The sequence below is a fragment of the Eleginops maclovinus genome, chromosome 13, assembly GCF_036324505.1.
Source record: "Eleginops maclovinus isolate JMC-PN-2008 ecotype Puerto Natales chromosome 13, JC_Emac_rtc_rv5, whole genome shotgun sequence".
NCBI classification, from domain to species: Eukaryota; Metazoa; Chordata; class Actinopteri; order Perciformes; family Eleginopidae; genus Eleginops; species Eleginops maclovinus.
In genome coordinates, this window is record NC_086361.1 from 23,793,229 (window position 1) to 23,819,640 (window position 26,412).

A 26,412-nucleotide genomic window follows, 5' to 3' on the forward strand; every position below is an offset into this window, starting at 1 on the left:
GAAACATTCAATTCATTCCCATCTCTCTAACAATGCTCTGGAGTAAGAGTTCATTGTTCCTGCCTCGGCTTCATTTGAATTCATACTTTAAAGTGCAATTAAGGAGAGCTAAAAGAGCATATTCTGTTCCCTGTAACGAGCCATTCTTCAACGTCTCCTGAGAGAGGAACACTGGCCTTAGGAAGGGGAGAGACATTTAGGTGCATAATAAGAGGTAGAATAGATGCTGGGCGTTATGAGTGCATTATCACCTCGATGTCATGTGATTCCTGCAGAGATGGTGCACTTCCTGTGACAGTCAGAGACACCCGAGTTATTCTGCTGGTGAATTATTCTGTGAGAAATTAATTTTCCTTTCATTCTGAAGCTGCAGGGAGGCTGTGTTTTTAATTCCCTCTCAGGTCAGGGACTCTAAAGTGTTGTTTTCTGCTTCCTGATGGACATTTCAATTAAAATCAGACTGCTGTATAAACTGTGGGATCTGCTGAGGCTCAAATATTCTGTAAAACATATTCCTCACTGAAAGATATACGCTAGCAGGACAGGACTCTAAAGTAGAGACTCTACATACTGATGTACACCTGAACATCAGCAGGAGAGGACTCTTTAAAGTAGAGACACTACATACTGATATACACCTGAACATCAGCAGGAGAGGACTCTAAAGTAGAGACTCTACATACTGATATACACCTGAACATCAGCAGGAGAGGACTCTAAAGTAGAGACTCTACATACTGATGTACACCTGAACATCAGCAGGAGAGGACTCTTTAAAGTAGAGACACTTCATACTGATATACACCTGAACATCAGCAGGAGAGGACTCTTTAAAGTAGAGACACTACATACTGATATACACCTGAACATCAGCAGGAGAGGACTCTTTAAAGTAGAGACACTACATACTGATATACACCTGAACATCAGCAGGAGAGGACTCTTTAAAGTAGAGACTCTACATACTGATATACACCTGAACATCAGCAGGAGAGGACTCTTTAAAGTAGAGACACTACATACTGATATACACCTGAACATCAGCAGGAGAGGACTCTTTAAAGTAGAGACACTACATACTGATATACACCTGAACATCAGCAGGAGAGGACTCTTTAAAGTAGAGACTCTACATACTGATATACACCTGAACATCAGCAGGAGAGGACTCTTTAAAGTAGAGACACTACATACTGATATACACCTGAACATCAGCAGGAGAGGACTCTTTAAAGTAGAGACGCTACATACTGATATACACCTGAACATCAGCAGGAGAGGACTCTTTAAAGTAGAGACTCTACATACTGATATACACCTGAACATCAGCAGGAGAGGACTCTTTAAGGTAGCGTCCCTGCCTCCTGAGAGCAGACGCTGAGCTCTTGAATCCAGAGGAAAATAAAAACACCATGAATCAATTGATACATCCTTTATTTCATTTTCTGTCGGCTATGTCGTGCCGTTACAACACAACCATCAGTGCGAACATCATCCTCATCCACACCGTCATGTCTGTGCACGGAGAACTGTGATTTGGAACATTATATTTCATCCTGTTTTTCTTCTTAACTTGCTAAATAAAATCCACTGAGCTAAACTGAAGAGAGGCGTATGTGTGCAGAACAGAGACCAGAGGTGGAGGAAGGAGAATAAAAAAATAAACCGGTGAGAGAAGTATTCAGGCACTTAGGAATACTCTCGGCTCCTTGGCTACACGGTGCTCCTCCACGGTTCTCATGCATTTCATAGCCGATCCTGGTCCTGTCAGGAGGAGAATGACGAGGCTAAGGGGGTTAGCACATCCAAGAACAACTAGTTAAAGGGATTTCAAGTATTTCACACAACATCTACGTTCCTATTTACATGTTCTCTACCTACGTATACTCATTGCATATCCCCTAAGACGTCATGTTTAACAACCATTATTGTACAAATTCTCCGACAAACAATTAAAACATGGAGAGGAAATTCATCACGAGCGACACCCAGAAACCAACATTTCTCCAGGGTGTTATTTTATGAATTGATACCAGATTTCCCCGTACTTCTACATGTCTGGCTCATGAGGTTTGTTCCCCTGGTGGTGTGTTCCAGCGGCTGGGATGGAAAGGAAGCCGTTTTAGAAAATGACAGCATCAATTTCCCCTTCAGCCGCTGCAGGGATCATTTCTGTACACAGTGATATTAAAGGGAGATGATGCATGCACTGGCAGCTGGGAGTGAGTAGGGATAGTTGTGTTGACTTGTTTCAGGTCTAAACTCCTTTAGATCTGTCCTCCCTGTGAGTGAAATTGAGTGAAGGCAAACGGTAACAGCATTGAAGGAGAAACAACCAAACAGCAACGTCCACTGAAACTGACATTTGTGCTTTCTTCTCATCAGTTCACATTTACACAGACTAACTAAAGACAACAGGGACTTCACAAACTGAAGGAAGAAATGTACAGAACAACACAGAAACAGCTTGTTCCCAGAAACCTCAGACGTAGAAAACATCAAATAAGACACAGGAAGTTCTCAGACGAAATAATCTCTACTCAAGGTCTTCATCTGCGGAGGGGGTTTACTCACTTATCAGAGGGGGGGTTCAGCTTTTAAGGAACTTCTGCCATGTCAAAAGTGAGGGGTATCTCAATCCAAACCTCGGGAAACGTTCAGGGACGTTTTAACATCAACGTTTTGCTTTATACAAAACTTAGAAAACCAACTATGATACGGTGAACGGTTTGGGAAAGTGTGTGGTTTCGTCCAGTAACCTGCAGTGAGGGTAAGGCCACTAACAGCTTGGTTTGGGGATAATTGTGGTTGCGTTTACAGAAGTTCAAAGGAACTCGAGAGGACGTCCTCACACCAAGGGTTGGTTAAAGGATCAGTGAATAAAACTCTTGATGTTTGAGGAAAACTGTGGTAATGAAAACCTGAACCTGATCTCCCTCTCACTGCTTATAAGGGACACTACTTTCTCAATGGGCGTCCATGTTGGAGAACTTTAGGGTCTCTAGGGTACGAAGTGTTCAGCCAATAGATCGCTAAAGGAATCCACCATGTTCCAGTAAATGCTGCTTTGGGTGTCGATGAAGAGTCCTTGTTGTTCAGCCAACGTACCGCTCTTTATAACAGATGCCTGGGATGTCATGCATGAGAGTCCTGCCTTATAGAAGTAGCTCCAGAGATCCTAGAGAGCCTAACCCTAAAGTTCTGACTCCTGTTGACCTGACGTGTTGTCCCCCCCAAAGTGAGCAGACTCAACCTGCGGATGAAGACTAGAGATCAGGTCAAAATCTCTGGAAAAAGTGGATTACTGGACCAAAGACTAATCCATCATCCTCAACATCAGGGTCTTCATCAATTACCAACCAGTTCCCTGAAATGCTAATCCAGGTAGCCAGAACTTGTATCTAAAAGCTATGGAGATAATGGAAACCATTTGTTTTCAGGGAACTGGACTGAGTTTTAATGCTTTGAGGAATAGATATTCTACAAATAAAAGCAGTGATGGAGGGATTCTGTAGAAATCCACAGATGAAATGGTTGTCTTCCAAGTTCTATGCCTAAATCTGGACGAGCCTTTGGAGTTGGACTTGATTTTTTGACCTACATTGACATACGTAATCTCACATTGCACCCCATGTTGGGCCTGTTCACCTGTAACCCTGTTAGTTATGTCACAGTGCAGAAAGGGGAGGAGTTAAACCAATGAAGGTTAGAAAACAAGACTTAGAGAAGATGCCGTGTTACTCTTTAAAAGGAACACACTCCAGTTTCTGCTTCTGAGATTTGGAATGATTTTAGAGAGACTGCAGACTGTTCTGTGTAACCTTGAAGGACACAAACTGTAATAAACGGAAGGTGCAACACAGAGCACCAAAAACAACACGCACTGATCCGTTTCCAAACCAGAACACACCAGTTTTAGAAATCTCTGCATCATTTGAGCCTATTTTGTTGAATTTGTAAATTGAGACGGCTGCTTTTGTAGGACTGGGTCGGGGGGGTATAAGTGTTTATAGTGTGTATAGTGTTTAAGAGGCTAGGTGACAAATATCTATATAATTGCGAGGAAGATAAACGAATGTAATACAGAACATATACATAATAAAATGGAAGAACGTTCTGAAACGTTGTCCCAGGTTACTTGTTTCTTTAAGTCGTGTACTATTAGCACATAATGACCTCAATGTATTTGTGGATTGACTTAAAGCACACATCACAAGTGTTATTTTAGGTAGAAATGTTGAGCGAGTCTTTTTATTTTTTAGTGATTCCTAACATTTTCATTGGCAGAAATGAGCTTCCATAGAATCCTGGTTTCCCAACACTAAACGCTAACCCTAAAAACCTTCATTAATTTGAATTCTTTTGGATTTATCCGTACAAAAACAGGCCACCACAGCTCAAGGCAAGACTACATCCTATCTGCACCCCCCACATCCAAGGCTTTAATGGTCTAAAAGATTACACAATGTACAGATCAAATAATCTCCGTTAGCAGGCCATGGCTTCTGACACTCCTGTGCAGAACTCTGAATATCCATACTGACATTTACACAGTATTTAAGGGTAGGGGAAGTGGTTTTATCAGGGGGTTTTAAAACACCAAAGTGAAGGACTCTGGGAAATTAAGTTTAATTTTATTTTACAAATATAATACTTTTTTTTATTCAGATATTCCAAATTTGTGTCTAAAAAAACCCATTATAATGTTGTTGTTTAAACCTGAGATTCAAATTTCCCAAAGCGAGTTCTTCTACAAAAGACTTTGTTGGAGTTAAACTTTCTGTGGCCTCGCTTCTCGCCTCCCGTCTCGAACAAACCCCGGAGAGGACGGACAACAAAACTCCCCAAAATACAAACACCTGTGCAGATCTGACGCTCACATCACGTACAAGTCTGGAATAGTAAACTAAACAATCACTGAAGCTGAAGCGCTGACTTTGACTCAGTGAATTCCGTCAGCAGACTTCACTGAACTGTGTGAGGTTGGTTGAAAGCAATAATATTAAGTATTTCAATTTGTTCAGCGTCATATTGTTACTCCCATCTAACCTGAAACAGTCATGTGAGTTCTGTCGATGTAATACTTTTAATAAGAGTCAGCGCTTCAGTTCCTCGGTGCATGAGGGTCCTGTGACAGCAGGTTCAGTCTGAGGGTCTCAGACCACCGTGCTGATGTCGTCCGCCTCGTCCGGTTTCTTGGGTTTGCTGGGCAGCGACTTGAGATACTCCAGGTGTCGCCGGGCATCCTCCTGGTTCTGCCGCACGTAGTACACCACGTACGAAATGACCATGGCGAACCACCCGAACATGGTCACCAGCATGGCGTAGTCTGTGGTCCTTTTGGCGAGGTTACAGAGGTCCGTGTCCACGGCGAGGAAAGGCCGGCCCTCCTGGTCCCGGAGCTCCGAGCTCCTGCAGAGGACCCGGGCGGCCGCTTCGTGGTTGTGCGCCATGCCGCCGATGGCCTGCTGCAGCGCGCAGTCACAGTGCCACGGGTTATCGTCCACGATGACGCGCGCTTTCAGCCGGGCGAAGGCGTCCTTGTGCACGCTAGTGATGCGGTTGTGGGAAAGGTCCAGCACCTGGAGCGTCCCCTCGATGCCGCTGAACGCTCCTTCGCCTAAAGTCTCCACGGCGTTGTAGGACAGGTTTAACTCCCGCAGCAGACGCAGGCCGTGGAAGGCTTGGTCCGGCACGGCGCCGATCTGGTTGTGGTCCAGCCTGAGCAGCACCTGTTGTGAGAGGATGAGCAGTGGGGTAAAGCAACCGAGTACATTTACTACAGAACTTAAGTACAATTGTGAGGTACTTGTACTTTACTACCTTAAACTTCTACTCCACTACATTTATTAAACAGCGCAGCTTCTTTTAACAAAATGCATCTCTAAATATTAAACTAGCGGACTAACTCTTTATCTCACAAAGTCAAATTATGAAGTATTTTACAAACGGTAAACAGTAAAATGCTCCTTGATGCAACAATACTATCCAAGTGTTCTCCGCCCCTTCCTGATGGATTTCCTCTAAAGGACCAACTCTGAAACCTCTCCCAGCCCTGAAATGGGTCAGCTCTACTCTTCCTCCTCATTGGCTGGCGTCCTGCTACTGTTCAGGGAAGGGAAATAGAAAGTCTCCGGCTCACCGTGTCTACGGGCAGGCTGGGGGGGATCTCTTTGAGGCGGGACTGGCTGCAGGAAACGTTGAGGCCGTGCAGGTGGGGGTCTCGCTGGCAGAGGCAGCCCTTCGGACACATGCTGGCCGAGGGGAAGCACAGCGCCATGAGGACGAGGCTCTGCAGCAGCAGGCACATGGGGATGGAGCGCGACAGCCACAGGTCCAGCAGAGTCATTCTGACCGGCCGTCTGCAGCATCCCGGGGCCGGGGGCCACCACACCGCCTCGGGGCCCTTAAACACATCGCATCATGGCGGCGACCGGTCCTCACTTCCTGCCCGCTGAAGAATCTGCAGAGGGAAGAGGTGGGGGCATGCTGCGCCTGGGCCTGGAAGCAGATCAGACAGAGAGACAGTCAGAGACCCTTGAGAGGTTCACCTGCAGGGTCCACACATCACAAACTGAACCACACCCCCCACGGCACCTTCACTGACAGACATATTAGTATGTATTACGTCTGCACTTATACATTTAATAATAATACATCTCATTTATAGATGGTGCTCAGAGAGGCTTCATGACAATACAGAACAGCCCCCCCCGCAAACCATACACTGCAATAGTTCAGTGCAGTAACTATGCTGCGCTGCTGCAAAGCTATTCTCTACTCAATTATTACTAATATTAAACGTGTCCCAGGTCCAAACTGCACCAGTCGGGTCACCAGAAATACACCCAGAGAGCGTGATGAACTGGTGGAGGAATACTTTAGGGGAGGGGTTAGGAAAAGGCAAGTCTGAGGAGCTGGGTTGTGAGTGCTCAGAGTTGTTGAGCTAAATTGAAGCTAATGTACCTGCAGGAGTCTTCAGGGTCGATCGCACTTACGGTCAGCTGCGCTGCATTAAAGCCTCAGCTAAATGTGGAGATATATCTATGTTTTCCTGCTGTGTTGACTTACAAGTATTGTATGTACCTTTGGTGATCACCCCCATCATTAATTAACTCTTTAAATCTGGAGTCTTGTGTTTGACAGGAGACCCACATTTCAAATGAAGGTCCAATCGGTTAAAAAAAGTATAATTAGGTACCTCACTTCATCTACAAATCTGCAATAAGCAATGTGATGCACACACCTGCAGACCTTTCAGGATAGATTACATCTAAAATCAATCCGCTGGTTCAGACACACACACACACACACACACACACACACACACACACACACACACACACACACACACACACACACACACACACACACACACACACACACACACACACACACACACACACACACACACACACACACACACACACACACACACACACACACACACACACACACACACACACACACACACACACACACACAGTGGCTCAATATTTCCCGAGTGTGACCTGGAGACATGTTTCTGAGAGACCTTGAGGACGGATGGGTATATAACATCTTCCACTTGTCGTTCTGCCGGAGCGTGGCCTACCTGTGTGATATATCATAAAATATATGACAAGATGCATGTTCATTTTACTGTATTTTCTAAACATTATTCACTTTGATTTTTCACTTTTTGTAATGTATATGATCATTTCTCAATGTTGTAGTACCTGAATCAGTTAAACACCGGCTTAATCTTTAGAGATGCATTATTTAAGTCATCACACGTTCCTTAATGCACAATCTGAGTAATAAATGTGTAAAAATACTTGATTTCCTTTTAAAAGTGGATGGGAAGAAGTACAAGGCAGCATTAAATGTATATACTCTATTAAAGTTCACATATTTTTAGTAAATACATACTAATACATACTTTCCACCCCTGCTCACACCAGCCTGAGGGGAGCGTGTGTTTCTGCATCTGCTGTTTGCCTGCTCCTTTGTGAAGGAAATATAAAAGCTGCTCTGCTTACAGGAGACATGATACCAAGACCTCAGTATGACTGCTGACTTAATCCATGTTATTATATCCTGGTTTATTCATCAAGGACACAAAGGGGACTCTTTAAAGTAGAGACGCTACGTACTGCTATACACCTGAACATCAGCAGGAGAGGACTCTTTAAAGTAGAGACACTACATACTGATATACACCTGAACTTCAGCAGGAGAGGACTCTTTAAAGTAGAGACACTACATACTGATATACACCTGAACATCAGCAGGAGAGGACTCTTTAAAGTAGAGACACTACATACTGATATACACCTGAACATCAGCAGGAGAGGACTCTTTAAAGTAGAGACTCTACATACTGATATACACCTGAACATCAGCAGGAGAGGACTCTTTAAAGTAGAGACACTACATACTGATATACACCTGAACATCAGCAGGAGAGGACTCTTTAAAGTAGAGACACTACATACTGATATACACCTGAACATCAGCAGGAGAGGACTCTTTAAAGTAGAGACACTACATACTGATATACACCTGAACATCAGCAGGAGAGGACTCTTTAAAGTAGAGACTCTACATACTGATATACACCTGAACATCAGCAGGAGAGGACTCTTTAAAGTAGAGACACTACATACTGATATACACCTGAACATCAGCAGGAGAGGACTCTTTAAAGTAGAGACACTACATACTGATATACACCTGAACATCAGCAGGAGAGGACTCTTTAAAGTAGAGACACTACAGACAGATATGTCTGATGCATCTACAGGAAATGGCAGTTTCCTCCCCGCAGAAACCTCCTCTCTCTCCTCATCATGACGTCTTCTCCTCTGATTTCTTTGACAGCCCCCCCCTCCCTCCTCTCCTCTCCTCGGGTGTTTCTGTTCGGGGAAACCTCTGCCTGGGAGTCAGGAATATAAATGTCAATGTTGTTCTGGAGCTAAAGTCACCTCAGTCATCAGGACGTGTGTTCAAATGTCAGGAGAATTTATCCGATATTTCAGTCTGGACCAGAGTCAGCGACCGGAGGAGTATTCCCCCCCCCCAGAGACTTAAGGCAGCGTGACTACACAAAAAAAAATGGAGCTGTCAAACTGAATTTGGAGCCATTAGCTTGAGGGACCTTCAGATCTGAACATGCCTCAGTGTGAAGTCTTATTTCTGGAATGAGATCCTGGAGGGAAGGGCCTCCTGCCAACGTCTAGTTTTTAACCCTTTCATTATCCTGGTTTTTACTCCTTACGTGTGAAATATTCCTTAAAAAATGAAATGTTTAAAGAAGGTTTTGTGTTATTTTACATATCATACTCAACAAACTAACTAGGGCTGTCTGTGAGAATCAACGTCATCTTGTTCTTCTGTGCCATCATCAGACTCTTCCCTTATTGCCTAATGCTTTCATTGCTTGCATTTTATTCATGAAAAATCAATCAGTCTACAGAAGGAGCGAGGACGAAGTGCAAATTTATCAAAAGTGAGGGAGGTCAAAACCTACAAAGGATTGAGGTCATGTCTGTATATCGTACGGTAACCTCCCAATCCCAAGAAAAGTCGATAAAGTAAATATGAACTAAATATAATTCACTTATACTACGATGAGCTGCTAACCTAAGAATAATAAAGTAATAATAATCAAGAAAATCTCCATAAAACCACTGAAATAAATATATACTTAAAGTCAGGTCGATGAAACGACCAATCACCTATTTTGTTTTCAAAGTCGTCTCAACACGTATGTAATGATGTTAGCTTCATCATTACATACGTGTTGTTACCGAACTGGTCTACCCGGTGTGCCGAGGAAAGATGGTGGTAAACTTTAAAAACAGAAAGAGTACGACCTCCATGACCCCTGTTCTGCATTTCATATTCAATATTTGAAATCCGTGCAGGCTGTGAGGGGTCCTGCTAACAAAGGTCTACTTTCTCCTCTAACCCTCTGAACCTCTCGCACCTTATCCCACCTCCAACCCTCCAACATTTAAAACCAACCATCTGAAATCCTCCAGCATCCGAACACCCTGCATCTTGAATTCAGCTCCAAATTAAACACAGCAGGCCTCCCTCACGCTTGGGATTTGTATAGTGCTCTGAGTTTGAGCGTTTCTGAGAGGTAGGATGAATCGGTGTTTCCTCCACAGCTGAAATGTCTGGAGGTTTGAGAGGAACGCCCACGCTGGAGTTCAGTGCTCCTCTTCTCCGGCACTTCGAGGATTCTTGGCTGGAGGTTATGAAACATCTCGCCATCATTCATTGATTGTGTACCGGCAAATTAAGGTGCCTAATGACTCAAGGCCAGCATGGGAAAACAAATGAAATGTACCATTCAGGGAGACAGAACAATGAGGGTAATTAAAAAAGCCATCAAGGGATTCCAGCTCCCGGTTTGGGGTTTAAATTGTTTTTCCTGGACTCTCCGGATGCTGCAGACCTGAAGAGGACACAGACTGAGGAGGTGTGAAGCGTCCTCTGGGAATCCCGAACACACACACTCTATCTGGGAGTTACTGGCAGCGGATGAATAAAGAGACTTATGTTTAGAGTAAACCTGTTCATTAGGAAGCACTGTTTGCTGTTGTGTTGTTTGGATTGAGAGCCTCCTATAGTGGCACTCAGCACATCCTGTTAGCTTGCAGCACAACGCCTGATGCTGACATTAAATACTGAGCTCATGTCATTGGAAAACCATAGAAACCCAAATAATTCACAGTTCTTTTGGACAAAATGTGAACACGCTTCACACCCAGCAGTGGTCTGTGCGCTGCAATCACTGACAGCAGAGCTCTGCTTTAAAGGCGGCGAAAGAAATTGAGGAAAATAAGACGACTACCTGCTCTGAAAATTGCCTGCAATCAGTGAGTCTGTGCTTTTTCTGAGGAGGGAAGAGCTCACAATCAAATGATTATTAGCGGAGAGGAGCACTTACCGGCCCTCTGCTTTTTTGGCTGCAATTCAAAATTATAAGACCGAAACCTCAGAGAGAAGCGTCTCCACTGGAGTTCCAGGTTTCCACAGAGAAAGGTCAGATAACCTGAGAGAGCGAGGGATTACACGCTGAGAGGGAGCTAACAGAACAACTAACCGGAACATCCGCTGTCATCTGTGACTCTGTTTCAGGTGTATATCAGTATGTAGTGTCTCTACTTTAAAGAGTCCTCTCCTGCTGATGTTCAGGTGTATATCAGTATGTAGTGTCTCTACTTTAAAGAGTCCTCTCCTGCTGATGTTCAGGTGTATATCAGTATGTAGAGTCTCTACTTTAAAGAGTCCTCTCCTGCTGATGTTCAGGTGTATATCAGTATGTAGAGTCTCTACTTTAAAGAGTCCTCTCCGGCTGATGTTCAGGTGTATATCAGTATGTAGAGTCTCTACTTTAAAGAGTCCTCTCCTGCTGATGTTCAGGTGTATATCAGTATGTAGAGTCTCTACTTTAAAGAGTCCTCTCCTACTGATGTTCAGGTGTATATCAGTATGTAGAGTCTCTACTTTAAAGAGTCCTCTCCTGCTGATGTTCAGGTGTATATCAGTATGTAGCGTCTCTACTTTAAAGAGTCCTCTCCTGCTGATGTTCAGGTGTATATCAGTATGTAGTGTTTCTACTTTAAAGAGTCCTCTCCTGCTGATGTTCAGGTGTATATCAGTATGTAGAGTCTCTACTTTAAAGAGTCCTCTCCTGCTGATGTTCAGGTGTATATCAGTATGTAGAGTCTCTACTTTAAAGAGTCCTCTCCTGCTGATGTTCAGGTGTATATCAGTATGTAGTGTCTCTACTTTAAAGAGTCCTCTCCTGCTGATGTTCAGGTGTATATCAGTATGTAGCGTCTCTACTTTAAAGAGTCCTCTCCTGCTGATGTTCAGGTGTATATCAGTATGTAGTGTCTCTACTTTAAAGAGTCCTCTCCTGCTGATGTTCAGGTGTATATCAGTATGTAGAGTCTCTACTTTAAAGAGTCCTCTCCTGCTGATGTTCAGGTGTATATCAGTATGTAGAGTCTCTACTTTAAAGAGTCCTCTCCTGCTGATGTTCAGGTGTATATCAGTATGTAGTGTCTCTACTTTAAAGAGTCCTCTCCTGCTGATGTTCAGGTGTATATCAGTATGTAGTGTCTCTACTTTAAAGAGTCCTCTCCTGCTGATGTTCAGGTGTATATCAGTATGTAGCGTCTCTACTTTAAAGAGTCCTCTCCTGCTGATGTTCAGGTGTATATCAGTATGTAGAGTCTCTACTTTAAAGAGTCCTCTCCTGCTGATGTTCAGGTGTATATCAGTATGTAGCGTCTCTACTTTAAAGAGTCCTCTCCTGCTGATGTTCAGGTGTATATCAGTATGTAGAGTCTCTACTTTAAAGAGTCCTCTCCTGCTGATGTTCAGGTGTATATCAGTATGTTTCTCAGACTGCCTGTGCTGCAGCACCTCTTTTCACCCTCTGTCTGAAACCAGAGCCCAGTCTGCTCTGATTGGTCAACTGGCCGGGTCGGAGGTGGCATTTGTGGAATGTTTACAAAGCAAAACAAGAAATCTGGCAGTGAAAATAATCCTAGAAACAAGCCTCCTCTTCTGCAAATCATCAACACAAGATGTCACTGTATTGCACTATTTTATAAAAATACCAATTAAGAAGATTTCACCTTGTTTGTTTGGCCTTTAGCCGTACCATAGCACTGAATGTGTTATTCAGAAGTGTCTCCCACCAGGGTGCATTAAAACCAAGCTGTTTCTGAAAGGGTATTCTAATGAGACAAACATCCATATCTGTGGTTGGGTTTCCCTCCACCCTCAGGCTGCCAACTTGAGAACATTGCAGGCTGTATTGAATCACCAACACACACACCCTGTGACCTGAGGTCTGCAGCTGGAAACCCTGCATCAACACACCTGATGCATTATCCTGCTGCATGCATCTGATCTGAAGCTCTCATATGACGGACCTGCAAACACAGCCTGTTGATTCTGAGCAAACAGCAGCAGCCACATGAACAGTTACCTCCACAAACACACCCTAATGTCATCAGGGATACCAGTCCAATAAACCTGAACCGTGGCCCCCGATCCGCCTCACAAATGGAAAGAACGTCACGCAAAACTCCATTAAAAGATCTGGCTTTTTAACTTGTCTTTCTACACTGACGAGCAACAGTTGGATTTATAGGATGGCAAAACGCGGATTCTGAATCTGTAGGGGCTGAATTAAATGTCGGCATATAGATAAATCAACGTGCATTGATTATGTGAACACTATTTTAACTTTGATATGTAATTCGCACTGGCCCTCCGCCCTCCGCGGTGCATTTTAGTGGGAAAAGCTCGACTTAGACAGAAGGCTGAGCAGGGACAAAGTTGCATTTTTACAAAAAATAAAGAGCAAAATGTGACTCATCTTCAAGCCGAATGACAGAATAGCCTTGAAAAATTTCACAGCTGTATTTGATGTGATTTTATATATTATGTCATGCCTATAATAACCAGAGGAACATTAAATGCTTTTTCTTTAATGGCGTCTGGCATCACGTTCCCTGTGAAAACATCACGCATCACCTGAGCTGCCTGACAGATCCAGGAGGGTCTTTGTGAAGACACACTGCGAAGAAACAGCTTTCAAATCCTGCAGAATCTGCATTAAGATCAGACCCAGGGGACACAGAGAGAGGCAGCGACCATAGCGGAGACATCCAACAGCAGACAGGCATATGAGCAACAGGCGACACACACACACACACACACACACACACACACACACACACACACACACACACACACACACACACACACACACACACACACACACACACACACACACACACACACACACACACACACACTCACCTGCAGACAGTCATCAGCTGTGTGTTTGGATCGCATGCAGAGGAGGAAGGCTGGAGGAGAATCTACTGTGAGGAAGAGTCGCAGTGAGGATTCACATCTTTTACCTTTCAGTCTGAAACACTGCACAGTGAATGGGGAGAAGGGAGGGGTTTTCTGTGTGTGAAGACACCTGGGGGAGAGGAGCCCACATCCGGTCTGGACTTTCGGAGTAAAACCTGGTGACAGTCAGTGTGATGACAACAATGGACTCTGGTGAATTAAGTATTAAGACAAAAATAAAAATAATTACATTCAGGTTATTTATTTGGTTTGCAGATAAAATGACAAGGGATCCATTGTGACAGACATTCTGAAAGAACACAGGTAGCTGTATAAACATGTAAAAACCTTTAGTAATGATGGAAGTAATCCAGAAGGTTAATAAATAAGTAAGCATCGGTGTGACGCTGCTACGACTTGTTCCTCAGTGCCATAGCTGCCGGAATCAAGCTGCTTTTATTCCACTTTGTTCTACACTTTGGGACAACTAACTTCCTGATCGAAGAAGCTGGATCTTTTCATGTCTGTCGAGCCCAAACCTTTCAAAGATGAATGTTTATACAGCTACCCCTCAGCCTCAGTCGCCCACTGTATTAAAAACAGTATGTAGAAGTCTATGAAATAATGTCACACCTTCACACTTACCTCAGATAACATTTTCCTGATGAGTTTATGGTCTCACTCTCTAGTTTAGAGATAAGACGTGTAATAAGAAAGCTCACCTGCCAACTAATGAATGAGTGGTTTTCCAATCACGACCTCCCACAATAATATGGTTAGATTTTGGTAGGTGCACTATTATGTTATTTTAATGTTTTTAAGTGCAAGCCAAACAACTAAGAACCAATTATATATTTTAAAAAAGTCAATTTCCCATTAATTGAATTTGTGATGTGAATTTTTAACAAACCACAGATTTAAACAGTCTGAAGCTTTCTTCTCCTTAAGTGGCTAATTCTGTGCTTTTATTTTGAAATCCAAATCCTTCGGTTTCCGGGTGTTGCTGCCCCTCTCCCAGCAGCTTCATGCAGCTCCATGTACAGAACAGATAACATGAATGAAAATCATTTGGCAGACAGGCAAGAAATCTTCCATGTGTGAGTTTAATGACAATTCACATACAGAGAACAGCCCTGTACAGATCTATTTATTATCATTATCATTATCATTATTATTATTATTATTATTATTATTATTATTATTATTATTATTATTATTATTATTATTATTATTATTATTATTATTATTATTATTATTATTATCATTATTATTATCATTATTATTATTATTATTATTATTATTATTATTATTATTATTATTATTATTATCATTATTATTATTATTATTATTATTATTATTATTATTATTATCATTATTATTATTATTATTATTATTATTATTATTATCATTATTATTATCATTATTATCATTATTATCATTATTATCATTATTATTATTATTATTATTATTATTATTATTATCATTATTATTATTATTGTTATTATTATTATTATTATTGTTATTATTATTATTATTATTGTTATTATTATTGTTATTATTATTGTTATTATTATTATTATTATTATTATTATTATTATTATCATTATTATTATTATTATTATTATCATTATCATTATCATTATTATTATTATCATTATTATCATTATTGTTATTATTATTATTATTGTTGTTATTATTATTATTATTATTGTTATTATTATTATTATTGTTATTATTATTATTATTATTATTATTATTATTGTTATTATTATTATTATTATTATTATCATTATTGTTGTTATTATTATTATTATTATTATTATTGCTATTGTTGTTATTGTTGTTATTATTATTATTATTGTTATTATTATTATTATTATTATTATTATTGCTATTGTTGTTATTGTTGTTATTATTATTATTATTATTATCAGCACTGTTGTTGTTGCTGTGTTGCTGTTGGGGGTGGGGGGATTATTTAAAGGATCCACAGCTGCTGGTGTCTGTGACATACCACAGCTGACCGACTCCTATTATCTGTACATCTGAACACCAATGACACACCACACCTCTATAACAGATCTTACCTTCTCAGCCTTAATCCTGAATCTGGATGTGAAATAGTTGAGTGGATTATGTAAAGTTATTCGTGGTAGTTGCTCACTTAATAGAACTGGTTTGTCAGCAGGTCAAGAAGTGAAACAGGTCACAGCGCGCTCCTATAAATACACACACGACCTTCTGCAGCCATCTTTCCTCCCTGAGTCAACCCAAAGACACAAACAGATCTCTAGCCGCCTTATGTCTTTCTGGGCGAGTAGACCATCTCTGCTTGTGTACAGTATTGTGATACTACATGCTACAGGTGTTTGTCCAACACGTTGAAGTCTAGACTGCTCCAACAACTGACAATCTGCTAAAAGATTGTAGGTCAACCTCAGGGACACTCTATGAGCCAGCCTTCCATAACAACACGTTAACATTGACCTGTCTTCAGCAGTGAATACGAACTACTGCAACCCAATCGGAGACACAAGGTCCTACGATTTACGTACCGTATTGTCCTGTACTGAGTCTAAATGTATTGCATTGAACCGCCCCGTATCGTTTTGTAAATGTGTTGTATCGTATCGTATCAGATACATCAGTGATGAACACAGGGGGTCAGAGTTTATAAGGTTAGACCTTTATTAATTTTTCATCGTAGAATATTGACGTGAACATGAATTGGGATTTATTATTTCTCTGAGTATCGACATGGCCATCAGATAAAGTTTCCTGTCTCTGTAACCAGGAGCGTCTGAGAAAGAATAAAAGAATAGAGTATTCATTTAGGATGTTGATTTGGAGAAGCATTTTAAATTCAGCTAATCCCCACGATCTCTCTATCCGCTGATCCAGCCTCTTCTGTTTCTCCATCTGTCTTTTAGTTTTATATTTCCACAAGCACTTGCCAGATTTCCGTTGCAAAGCTCTGTGACGTACAATGTGTTGGAGCGCTAGCCAATAGAGGCGTGAGTGTTCCATAGTGATGTCATTATGTTCCCGAAAGTAAACAAAGGAGTCCAATGGAGTATTTTGGCTAAAATTGGTATATTTGTCTTAAATGTAGACAATATTCTAACATGTTTCTACCTGAGATCTGGCTCCTGACTGCATGATGTAATGGAAATAAAGAAAACAACACTGAAGCAAGCAAGATGTTACCCGTCTGAGCAGATCTACCGCAAAGATAAGACTTATTGGCTGCAACACTGACCCCCCCCCCCAATACACACACACATACACGCACACACACACTCACACACACACACACACACACACACACACACACACACACACACACACACACACACATGCACTAAACTTGCCCTGCTGATGAAGGGGCTAAAAATGTCCGGCCTTCATTCCGCAATTAAATATGAAAAGGACGTGATTACCCAACCATTTCTCCTCTGATCCGCTCTTCCACACCCTCAGGGAACACACACACACACACACACACACACACACACACACACACACACACACACACACACACACACACACACACACACACACACACACACACACACACACACACACACACACACACACACACATATCCTCTGCCTAATATCAGTGAAACACACACACATTTGTCAGTGTGAGAGGAAGAGGAACACCGTCTCTGTCATTTACAGCTCATTAACACTTCACTGCTCTGAGATACTGTTAAACCTGCAAGGAAAACTAAAACTCTCCGGGATGAACTTCACTTCTATTATTAGAAATAACCTCAGCACATACAGTGTGTCTGATTTAACGCCTTAACATTATCCACAGTATGGATTATAATTGCATGAAACTGCAGAGAGATGCAGAGGTTGCTCTGAATCAAAGTCACGCCCCTCACTGAACAACAGAGGATCCAAAACAGGCTCCGACTTTAGAGGAAGAAAACCCTCAGAAATGGTATTCACTTCATAAGCAGATGGTGATGAACTAAATGCCTTCAGCTAAAATGTAATGAACAGATTAGAAAAGCATGAAACATTTGGGGAATATGCGTCTTTTGAGTAAAACAACAACGATTGTTGAGGGGACTCTACCACATACAGACTGTAGATTAAATGTACATCATGGATGATTACTGCATTAAACAGCAGGAGACGGATTCACAAATCCTGAATCTACATCCCTTTAATGCATATACAGAAGCCTGCTATACTTCAGTATGTACATTCCAAATAAACCGCTGTGTCTCCAATAAGCACGGTGGCCTTTAGCTGATATTTAATAACATGTTTGGAAGTTAAACATTTGGGGAAATTATTTCTGAGTTAAAGAAAATGAATAAGAAAAGAAACGTGACGATACTAACTTAATGATTATTTGAACTTTACTAGAAAACCACATTTTACCCAACAACATTAATTGTAATTATTAATCTTCACCCTCTGTCTGAAACCAGAGACACGTCTGCTCTGATTGGTTAGCTGGCCGACTCTGTTGTGATTGGTCAAGAGATGTCCCGCCCCTTAGCTTTTCACGTACAATGTGCTGGAGCGCTAGCCAATAGGAGCGCGAGTGTTCCTCAGTGATGTCAGTATGTTCTGGAAGTAAACGACGGAGTCCAGTGGAGGCGTTTCATGTTTTTGTCACCAATGAGAGGAGAGCTCCAGCTGAAACTGAAGATAGGGTTTTGTCTTTGTATAGTAGTACACTTTACGAGTATGTTCAGCCTCAAGGTCACACACTATAAACACTGCCCGGAGAATATAAAGCACGTTCCCCTGAAGCAGCGATCTCTCAGCTGCAGAACAACGAGCTGTGATTGGTTGGAAAGTGACTCAGCCAGCAGACAGATATTTGCTCTGCTTCAGCTCTGACTCTGTTCTGCGTTGTGTTCGGCAGCTCGTCTCTGACTGTCTGCTGGTGGTTGTTTTTTGACGGGCACTGAAACAAAGGCTTTGAAAGCGGAGGAGGAGAACAGAAAAGTTTTGGGGACTAAAACTCAAACAGTTGGCCAAAGAATGCTGGGAAACCACACGACCAACCAACCAACCAACAAACAAACCAACAAACACTGTGAGGGTCAGCCGGATCTCCAGCTTTAATGGTATACATTTAATAAGCATTTCTCAACAAACCAAAGATGTATCATCTGGACAAACAGGCGATGCTCTGCAGGACTCCTGTCTCACACTGCAGAAACACTCTCTCCTCAGGACGGAGTCAAGGTGGTGTCAGCAGCACCATGTGCACGCTGCTCAGAGGAGAAACTTCTCCTTGAGATTTCAATGTGTTTAAAAGGTGCTATATTAAATACATTCATCCTATTAGTGTTTCGTTGATGTTGGACCAAGCAGAGACTTTACTAACCTGAGGAACATCCTAAATGGATGCATGCAACTCTGTTACACAGGCTTATCCTGCAGCTGTTCATCCTTCACAAACAGTAATACTATATGCTGAGTGAAGCTTAAATTAATAGTAGCTCTCCTTTATTTGCCTCAGAACAATCATACATCTATTCAGAGTTAACGTGGCCTGGCAAGTGAGTGACAGAACACCTGTTTTCCTCAGAACCTGCCTGGAGGTAATTGCTTCGGAGTTAAAACACCTTTGCATTTTGGGTTAAATCTCTGTTTGTATAATCATGTCACTCCGGATGAACCTTAATTATCTTCGTCATCGTTTCAGTTTCTATCTCCAGAGTAAATGCTCCATGTTTCGGGTTAAGTTTTTGTATAAAGTGAGCAGACTTGCAGCGTTTAGAGAGAAAGTTTTGCTTGGTGAGTTTGAGTTTGGAAGCTGTCTGAACATTCACAATGAAGAAAAACAAAGAGAAGGGACGACCTCAACTCTCTTTGTGATAAAACTGGAACAAAGACAGGAGCTTTTCCGACGGAGGAAGCAGCTGCAGATTTAACATTTCTGCAGCAGATGGTCGAGGCCTCTCCGTCTTCGCTGTGCAAGCTGTTGGTCCACAGATCCACGAGGACAGGAGATGCTCCGCCATGATTTCCCGGACACGGCCTGCCAGAAATCAGCAATATGTGTCCGTGTTTACAGAGAGATGCAAAGCCCAATACTAACACACAATCCCCGAGTGAAGGAGGGGTATCAACATCTGATGGAGGTCTTCATCCGCAGCTGATGAACAGACGCTTCATCTCTACCTTCACCTTTCTGACACGACTCACACTTTAATCACAGGAAAGATAACCGCCATCTGCTGCTTTTATTCTGTATTTTAGGGGAAATATTACGAATGTTCTTTTATTGCACATTTCTTATTTTAACTTGAAGATTTGTTGTGTATTTTATTTTCTCTTTTACAAGTCATTATACTTCACCTTGTTATTTGTGCATAATTACATTGATTCTATTCTATATTAGTTTATATTTCATTGAAAGTTTTACTTCTTATTTTTAGGAAAATATATAATTTTATAAATTCATACTTTAGCTTCTAAGTGATTATTTTGCTTTTATTCTTATATGGGGCAAACCATTGAACTCTATAACCCTGGGATAAATAAACTACTGTGATTCTGATTCATTAACGTCTTCAATGAAAGGTTTGAATAGATTTGTCCTAAATCATTTTCCTAGAAAACGAAGATGGTTGTTACACAGTTTTCTGTTTTGTTCCGTGGAGTTTTCTTTGAACAAATGGACATTGAAAAGTCAATTTGAGTGAATAAGTCTTTTATTGTGAGAGGTGAAAACAGGAGCAGATGAAATGTCTTTCTCAAGGTCGAAAGAAAAAATCAAATTAAAAAACTGCATACTTTTTCAAAATGTTTTTTTTAAACATGTATGCTTTCATCCAGGATACAAATATATACAGAGGTGGGAAGTTACTAAGTACATTTACTTACTTAAATACCTTTTATACTACTGTGTACTTTTACTCCACTACATGTATTTGATCCCTTTAGTTGCTAGGCAGATCTGGATTACTGATGGTAAATATAATCCCCCTTAAATCAGACTGTAGTTCACCTGCAGTAAATCCAGCAGCTACCCTGCAGTATACAAAGCATTCAAACTAGCTGCACCTTTACCAGCTCTGAGAACACTTTAATGATCAATCATTATAAAACATATCAGAGATATTATTCTGAAATGGACCAATCAGACAATGACTACTTTTACTGTCGCTACTTTAAGTACATTTAGAGGAGAGTACTTTCTACTTTCACTGGAGGAACATTTAGAATACTTTCACTGTGACAGAGTATTCCTACACTCTGGTACTTCTACTTTACTCAAGTACAAGACCTGAGTACTTCTACTTTACTCAAGTACAAGACCTGAGTACTTCTACTTTACTCAAGTACAAGATCTGAGTACTTCTACTTTACTCAAGTACAAGACCTGAGTACTTCTACTTTACTCAAGTACAAGACCTGAGTACTTCTACTTTACTCAAGTACAAGACCTAAGTACTTCTACTTTTACTCAAGTACAAGATCTGAGTACTTCTACTTTACTCGAGTACAAGATCTGAGTGCTCCTACTTTACTCAAGTACAAGATCTGAGTACTTCTACTTCACTCAAGTACAAGATCTGAGTACTTCTACTTTTACTCAAGTACAAGATCTGAGTACTTCTACTTTACTCAAGTACAAGATCTGAGTACTTCTACTTTACTCAAGTACAAGACCTGAGTACTTCTACTTTACTCAAGTACAAGACCTGAGTACTTCTACTTTACTCAAGTACAAGATCTGAGTACTTCTACTTTACTCAAGTACAAGACCTGAGTACTTCTACTTTACTCAAGTACAAGACCTGAGTACTTCTACTTTACTCAAGTACAAGACCTGAGTACTTCTACTTTACTCAAGTACAAGATCAGAGTACTTCTACTTTTACTCAAGTACATCAGAGTACTTCTACTTTTACTCAAGTACAAGATCTGAATACTTCTACTTTTACTCGAGTACAAGATCTGAGTACTTCTACTTTACTCAAGTACAAGATCTGAGTACTTCTACTTTACTCAAGTACAAGATCTGAGTACTTCTACTTTACTCAAGTACAAGATCTGAGTACTTCTACTTTACTCAAGTACAAGATCTGAGTACTTCTACTTTACTCAGTACAAGATCTGAATACTTCTACTTTTACTCGAGTACATCAGAGTACTTCTACTTTTACTCGAGTACAATATCTGAGTACTTCTACTTTACTCGAGTACATCAGAGTACTTCTACTTTTACTCGAGTACATCAGAGTACTTGTACTTTTACTCGAGTACATCAGAGTACTTCAGCAGCAGATGGTGGAAGGAGTGTGCAGAGACTCTGATAAAACAGTCAGTAAAACAAATGCATAAATGAGCGTCTTTAATTCCCCGTCTCAAACGCCCCGCAGTAAACCTGTATCTGCTGCTGCTCTGTGTACTCAAGCTTCCTGTGATGTGGGAGCAGAGAGCGCTGCAGAGCTCGACTGAGTGCAGAAACATTTTCACTTTGCAAGATAATTAGAAGCAGGATGCCGTGCAGCACCAAACATATTTCAATGGGCTAATTACAGCTTACATGGTGCTTTATGAGGACTGATAATCACCCAATGTGGTTATAGCTTGTTAGAAAGCTCATGTGAAGTCATTCGGGGAGTCATTTCAGCTGTAATGATGTGTTGGTAGTTGAAGCTTTACGAGGGAAGAAGGAAAGAGCAGCATTTACGTGACTCCGTCAAGAAGACATGTTTTTATTTTTGAGAGAGTTCAGCTTTAAAGGAATGTGTTCTTCTGTATTACTGGAGCAGAATCTGTCATGTGAAGCTGTAGAAAGACAGGGTCAGAGAAGCTATTCAGTATTGATTCTCCCAAAGATGGATAGTTTTAAAACCACGAACAAAAACATATTTAATTTGCACCAGAGACTTGAATAAAAGGATCTGACCCGGTGTCACGGACACATCTCTGCGTGGTTCTGTGCATTCACACTAAAAGATGCTGGTTGAAAAAGAGTGAGTTACAGCTTTGTGTGTTAGATGGATCTATGAGCTGTCGGACTGCAGACTAAAGCTCATGGACCCTTTACGCTCACTGATAGAAGACAAGGGTCCTCAGCTCTGACATTTAGAGAAAGGAAATAGTCAGACACATTTCTGAACCAGCTGCAGGTGGTTGATATTCACTTTAGGATCCTCAATAATCGACCCTTAACGCGGGTTAAACGCTCTCGTAAGAAACTCATTGGAGTTTTAACTTAGGTTGTATTGATTAGTCTCACAATATAATGAAGACACTGTGCACACTAATGTCGTACTAACAAATGTAAATAATGTGATGCATTTACCATCAAATATCATCCGTCGGAACAACCTCAAACCAGGTATTGATCACCTATAAGATATCCATTGACCGGCCATGAACACACAGTGACAGTGTGAGGCTTTAATTTGGAGAAGCACGCAGGAATGCGCAGAAGGAATCAAATCCAGTGAGCTTCAGAAATGGAAATCAATCAACTTGTATCCTGAAGTACTCTGGAGAAAATACTGACTGTAAACTAACTATATCAGAGTCTAGATGAATTACTACTCATGATTGACCTGGATCTTTATTTACCCAAAACTATTCTGAAAAATGTGGAAATATTGACATTGCAGGTGAGGGGAAGCCGGATTATTTGGGATATTCTATGTTTTTGTCAATTATTATGTATTTGGTTCATTGCTATGTGGAAAATTTCAAGTAAAGAGGAGGAAATGTGTGCAAAACATCTACTGAAGCTCTGCAGAAACAGGCATTTATGCATCGAGATGCCCCGAGAAACATCTTTGCTCAGTCCAGATTTGATCCACATTCTTTGACAGTTTCTCAGGGCCATTCCTCGGCAGGGACTTTAACGCAGCATGCATCCTGCAGCTTCCATTAGCTTTAAGAGGTCCATTATACCATGCACGAAAAGGAAGCACTTCTCTTTAAGTGAGTCTCTCCTCTGTAAAAGCAGGAGGAAGAAGCAGAGAGCCCTTCATCGCAAGGAGGACAGTCTGTAGTGTCTGCAGTTTAACATGTTTGATGTACACTCTTTTTCTAGATTTAGAGAGTGCAGCTCAGACCGCTACAGTTTTATTAGACGTCAACAATACCAAGACTAAATCTCATGTCACGCTGACCTTGGAAAATAATTACACTTCATGTGCATATTCAGGTAGCTTTGCACTGTCCACACGTTCCATTCTGTGGCTGGATGTTGCTTCTCTTCTGAGTCATGATTTTAATGAATGTAAATGTATATCTATCCCTCTGGAGATGTGAGTGTCTGTCTTCTCCAGTTTAAATAACAAAAAGAGAAGATTACAGGCTAGAGTCAGTAGCTGTTCAGATAATAAGCGTCGGTCTTTGTTAAAGAAGCAGCTTAATTATACTCGTGTCAATCAGAAATCACTTCTCCACTCAAAACAAGAGCTAATGAGCAGATACAGTATTATCTTTACTGGGTTATATACCCTACCCCATACTGTGCATATACCTTACTACATGTCATGTAATCCCACCGCTCATTATGTACATACATGCTTTATGCAAACGTCTGGTCACATGCATGCTGCATCTGTCTCAGTGCATGGTGGAATGACAGCTACGTTAAATATAACCTCATGTACTCCACTTCGATTTAATTCATCTAACACCTGCACCGACTGACCCAGACCTGCACTGACTGAACCCAGGACCTGCACTGACTGAACCCAGGACCTGCACCGACTGAACCCAGGACCCCCTGACCAGACCTGCACGACTGAAACCAGGACCTGCACTGACTGAACCCAGGACCTGCACTGACTGAACCCAGGACCTGCACTGACTGAACCCAGGACCTGCACTGACTGAACCCAGGACCTGCACTGACTGAACCCAGGACCTGCACTGACTGAACCCAGGACCTGCACTGACTGAACCCAGGACCTGCACTGACTGAACCCAGGACGCTGCACTGACTGAACCCAGGACCTGCACTGACTGAACCCAGGACCTGCACTGACTGAACCCAGGACCTGCACTGACTGAACCCAGGACCTGCACTGACTGAACCCAGGACCTGCACTGACTGAACCCAGGACCTGCACTGACTGCTGCTTGCAGGGTGATCTCTTCCCTTCAGGACGGTCCGTTCCTCACTTTTGAAGGTGTCTTCATTTAATGGCCTTGCCGGAGGATCTGTTTGGGTCCCTGCCCTCTGCAGAATGTGGCCTCCCGTGTGTCACATGGAGAGCAGTGTGCTTTGAGAACGACTTGATGTATTAATACTGCGGTGCTGATTTACGAACGCATGCTTCAGATGTTTGTACAGCGTGTTCTCAGGATAATAAAGAGCTCCACTTACTCAGTCCTGGAGCTCCAAACGTACTGCTTTCACATGCAGTTTGTAAATGACTTTACACTGCTTTATTAACCGGTGTTGAATTATTATTGAATTTATTTTTGTGTATTTGTATTTGATAGGTGTGTGCAATATAAATAGTTCCAAAACAAAGCATTATTTTTACTTTTTGGGATATATTTTATTATTTTATTTGATGTTTTCAGTTTAACTTTCGTGTTAATAATAATATTTCAAATCAATATATTATTATTTTATTTGATGTTTGTATTGCTTTAATTATTGTTATTATATTTAAATGCATATTCTGATAATACGTTTTATCCTTTTTCTTTAGCTTCTTATATTAATAAGAGATATTTTATTTAGTTGCAGCTTTTCTTTGACTCTTTATAGTTTTTAATATTAATCCTATATGTTGCAAAGAGCATTTTCTAACTTGGATAAATAAAGTATTTTGAATCTAATATAAAGCTGTTTAAATTCCCTGAAATATCAAAATAAAAACTAATATTTCGTGTCAAGTTATTTTGTCCCCAAAGAGGACCCGTAGGGGAACCACCGCTTTAATGAACACATGTTATAAGGTGAATGAAAAACATGGTGCCTCAAACTGACCAATGCAATAAATGCTCAAAATAGCAGGCTTTAAGTTCTCCAACAAAAGGTCTGAATATGGTGCCAGAGAGACAGAGAGGAAGAGCAGGAAGAGGAGGAGGAAGAGGAGGCTAATTTTAGCCTGTGGTGCTAAGCGCTGCTCCGTGTGGGACAGGGTGAGATCAAAGGGATTGCATGCTGACTCTGTTGCCATGGAGATCATAATTCAGCTTGGATGTCTCTTTTAATTAGGAGGCAGGGATGTAAAGGAAGGGATAGCACGAGGATGAAGTCATCATCATCATCATCATCATCATCATGACAGTAAATACAATGATAATTAGATTTTAAATCTGCATATAGGATGAAATAAAGTAGAACACATTTTAATTAACATTAAAAGTAAAAGAAAAAGGGAATGACAATATGTATCTAAACATTATAAATGAAATTAAAATGTGCAATAAGAAATCAAGTAAAATATAATACAGCAAAATTACAAAATGTGCAATAAAACGATCAAATCAAACAAATCAAACAAATCAAACAATCAAACAAATCAAACAAATCAAACAAATCAAACAAATCAAACAAATCAAACAAATC

At 41.1% G+C, this 26,412-nt stretch overlaps 1 protein-coding gene across 1 annotated transcript; it reads right to left on the reverse strand.

Moving 5' to 3' along the window:
- Positions 1 to 1,417: 1,417 nt before the first annotated feature.
- On the reverse strand, positions 1,418 to 13,995 carry lrrc3b (leucine rich repeat containing 3B). The gene is made up of 3 exons (XM_063898444.1): positions 13,840 to 13,995; positions 6,143 to 6,501; positions 1,418 to 5,732 (listed from the first exon to the last, which is right to left on the reverse strand). The coding sequence occupies exons 2-3, from the start codon at positions 6,347 to 6,349 to the stop codon at positions 5,157 to 5,159; spliced, it is 783 nt and encodes a 260-aa protein (XP_063754514.1). The 5' UTR covers positions 6,350 to 6,501; positions 13,840 to 13,995; the 3' UTR covers positions 1,418 to 5,156.
- Between the last annotated feature and the right edge of the window lie 12,417 nt (positions 13,996 to 26,412).

Bases quoted from the DNA above. Each gene is read 5' to 3' on its own strand.
- lrrc3b (XM_063898444.1), bottom strand. From the start codon at position 6,349: ATGACTCTGCTGGACCTGTGGCTGTCGCGCTCCATCCCCATGTGCCTG. The intron at 5,733-6,142 runs GTGAGCCGGAGA...CTCTCACAACAG, and splicing joins CCAGCCTGCCCGTAGACACG to GTGCTGCTCAGGCTGGACCA.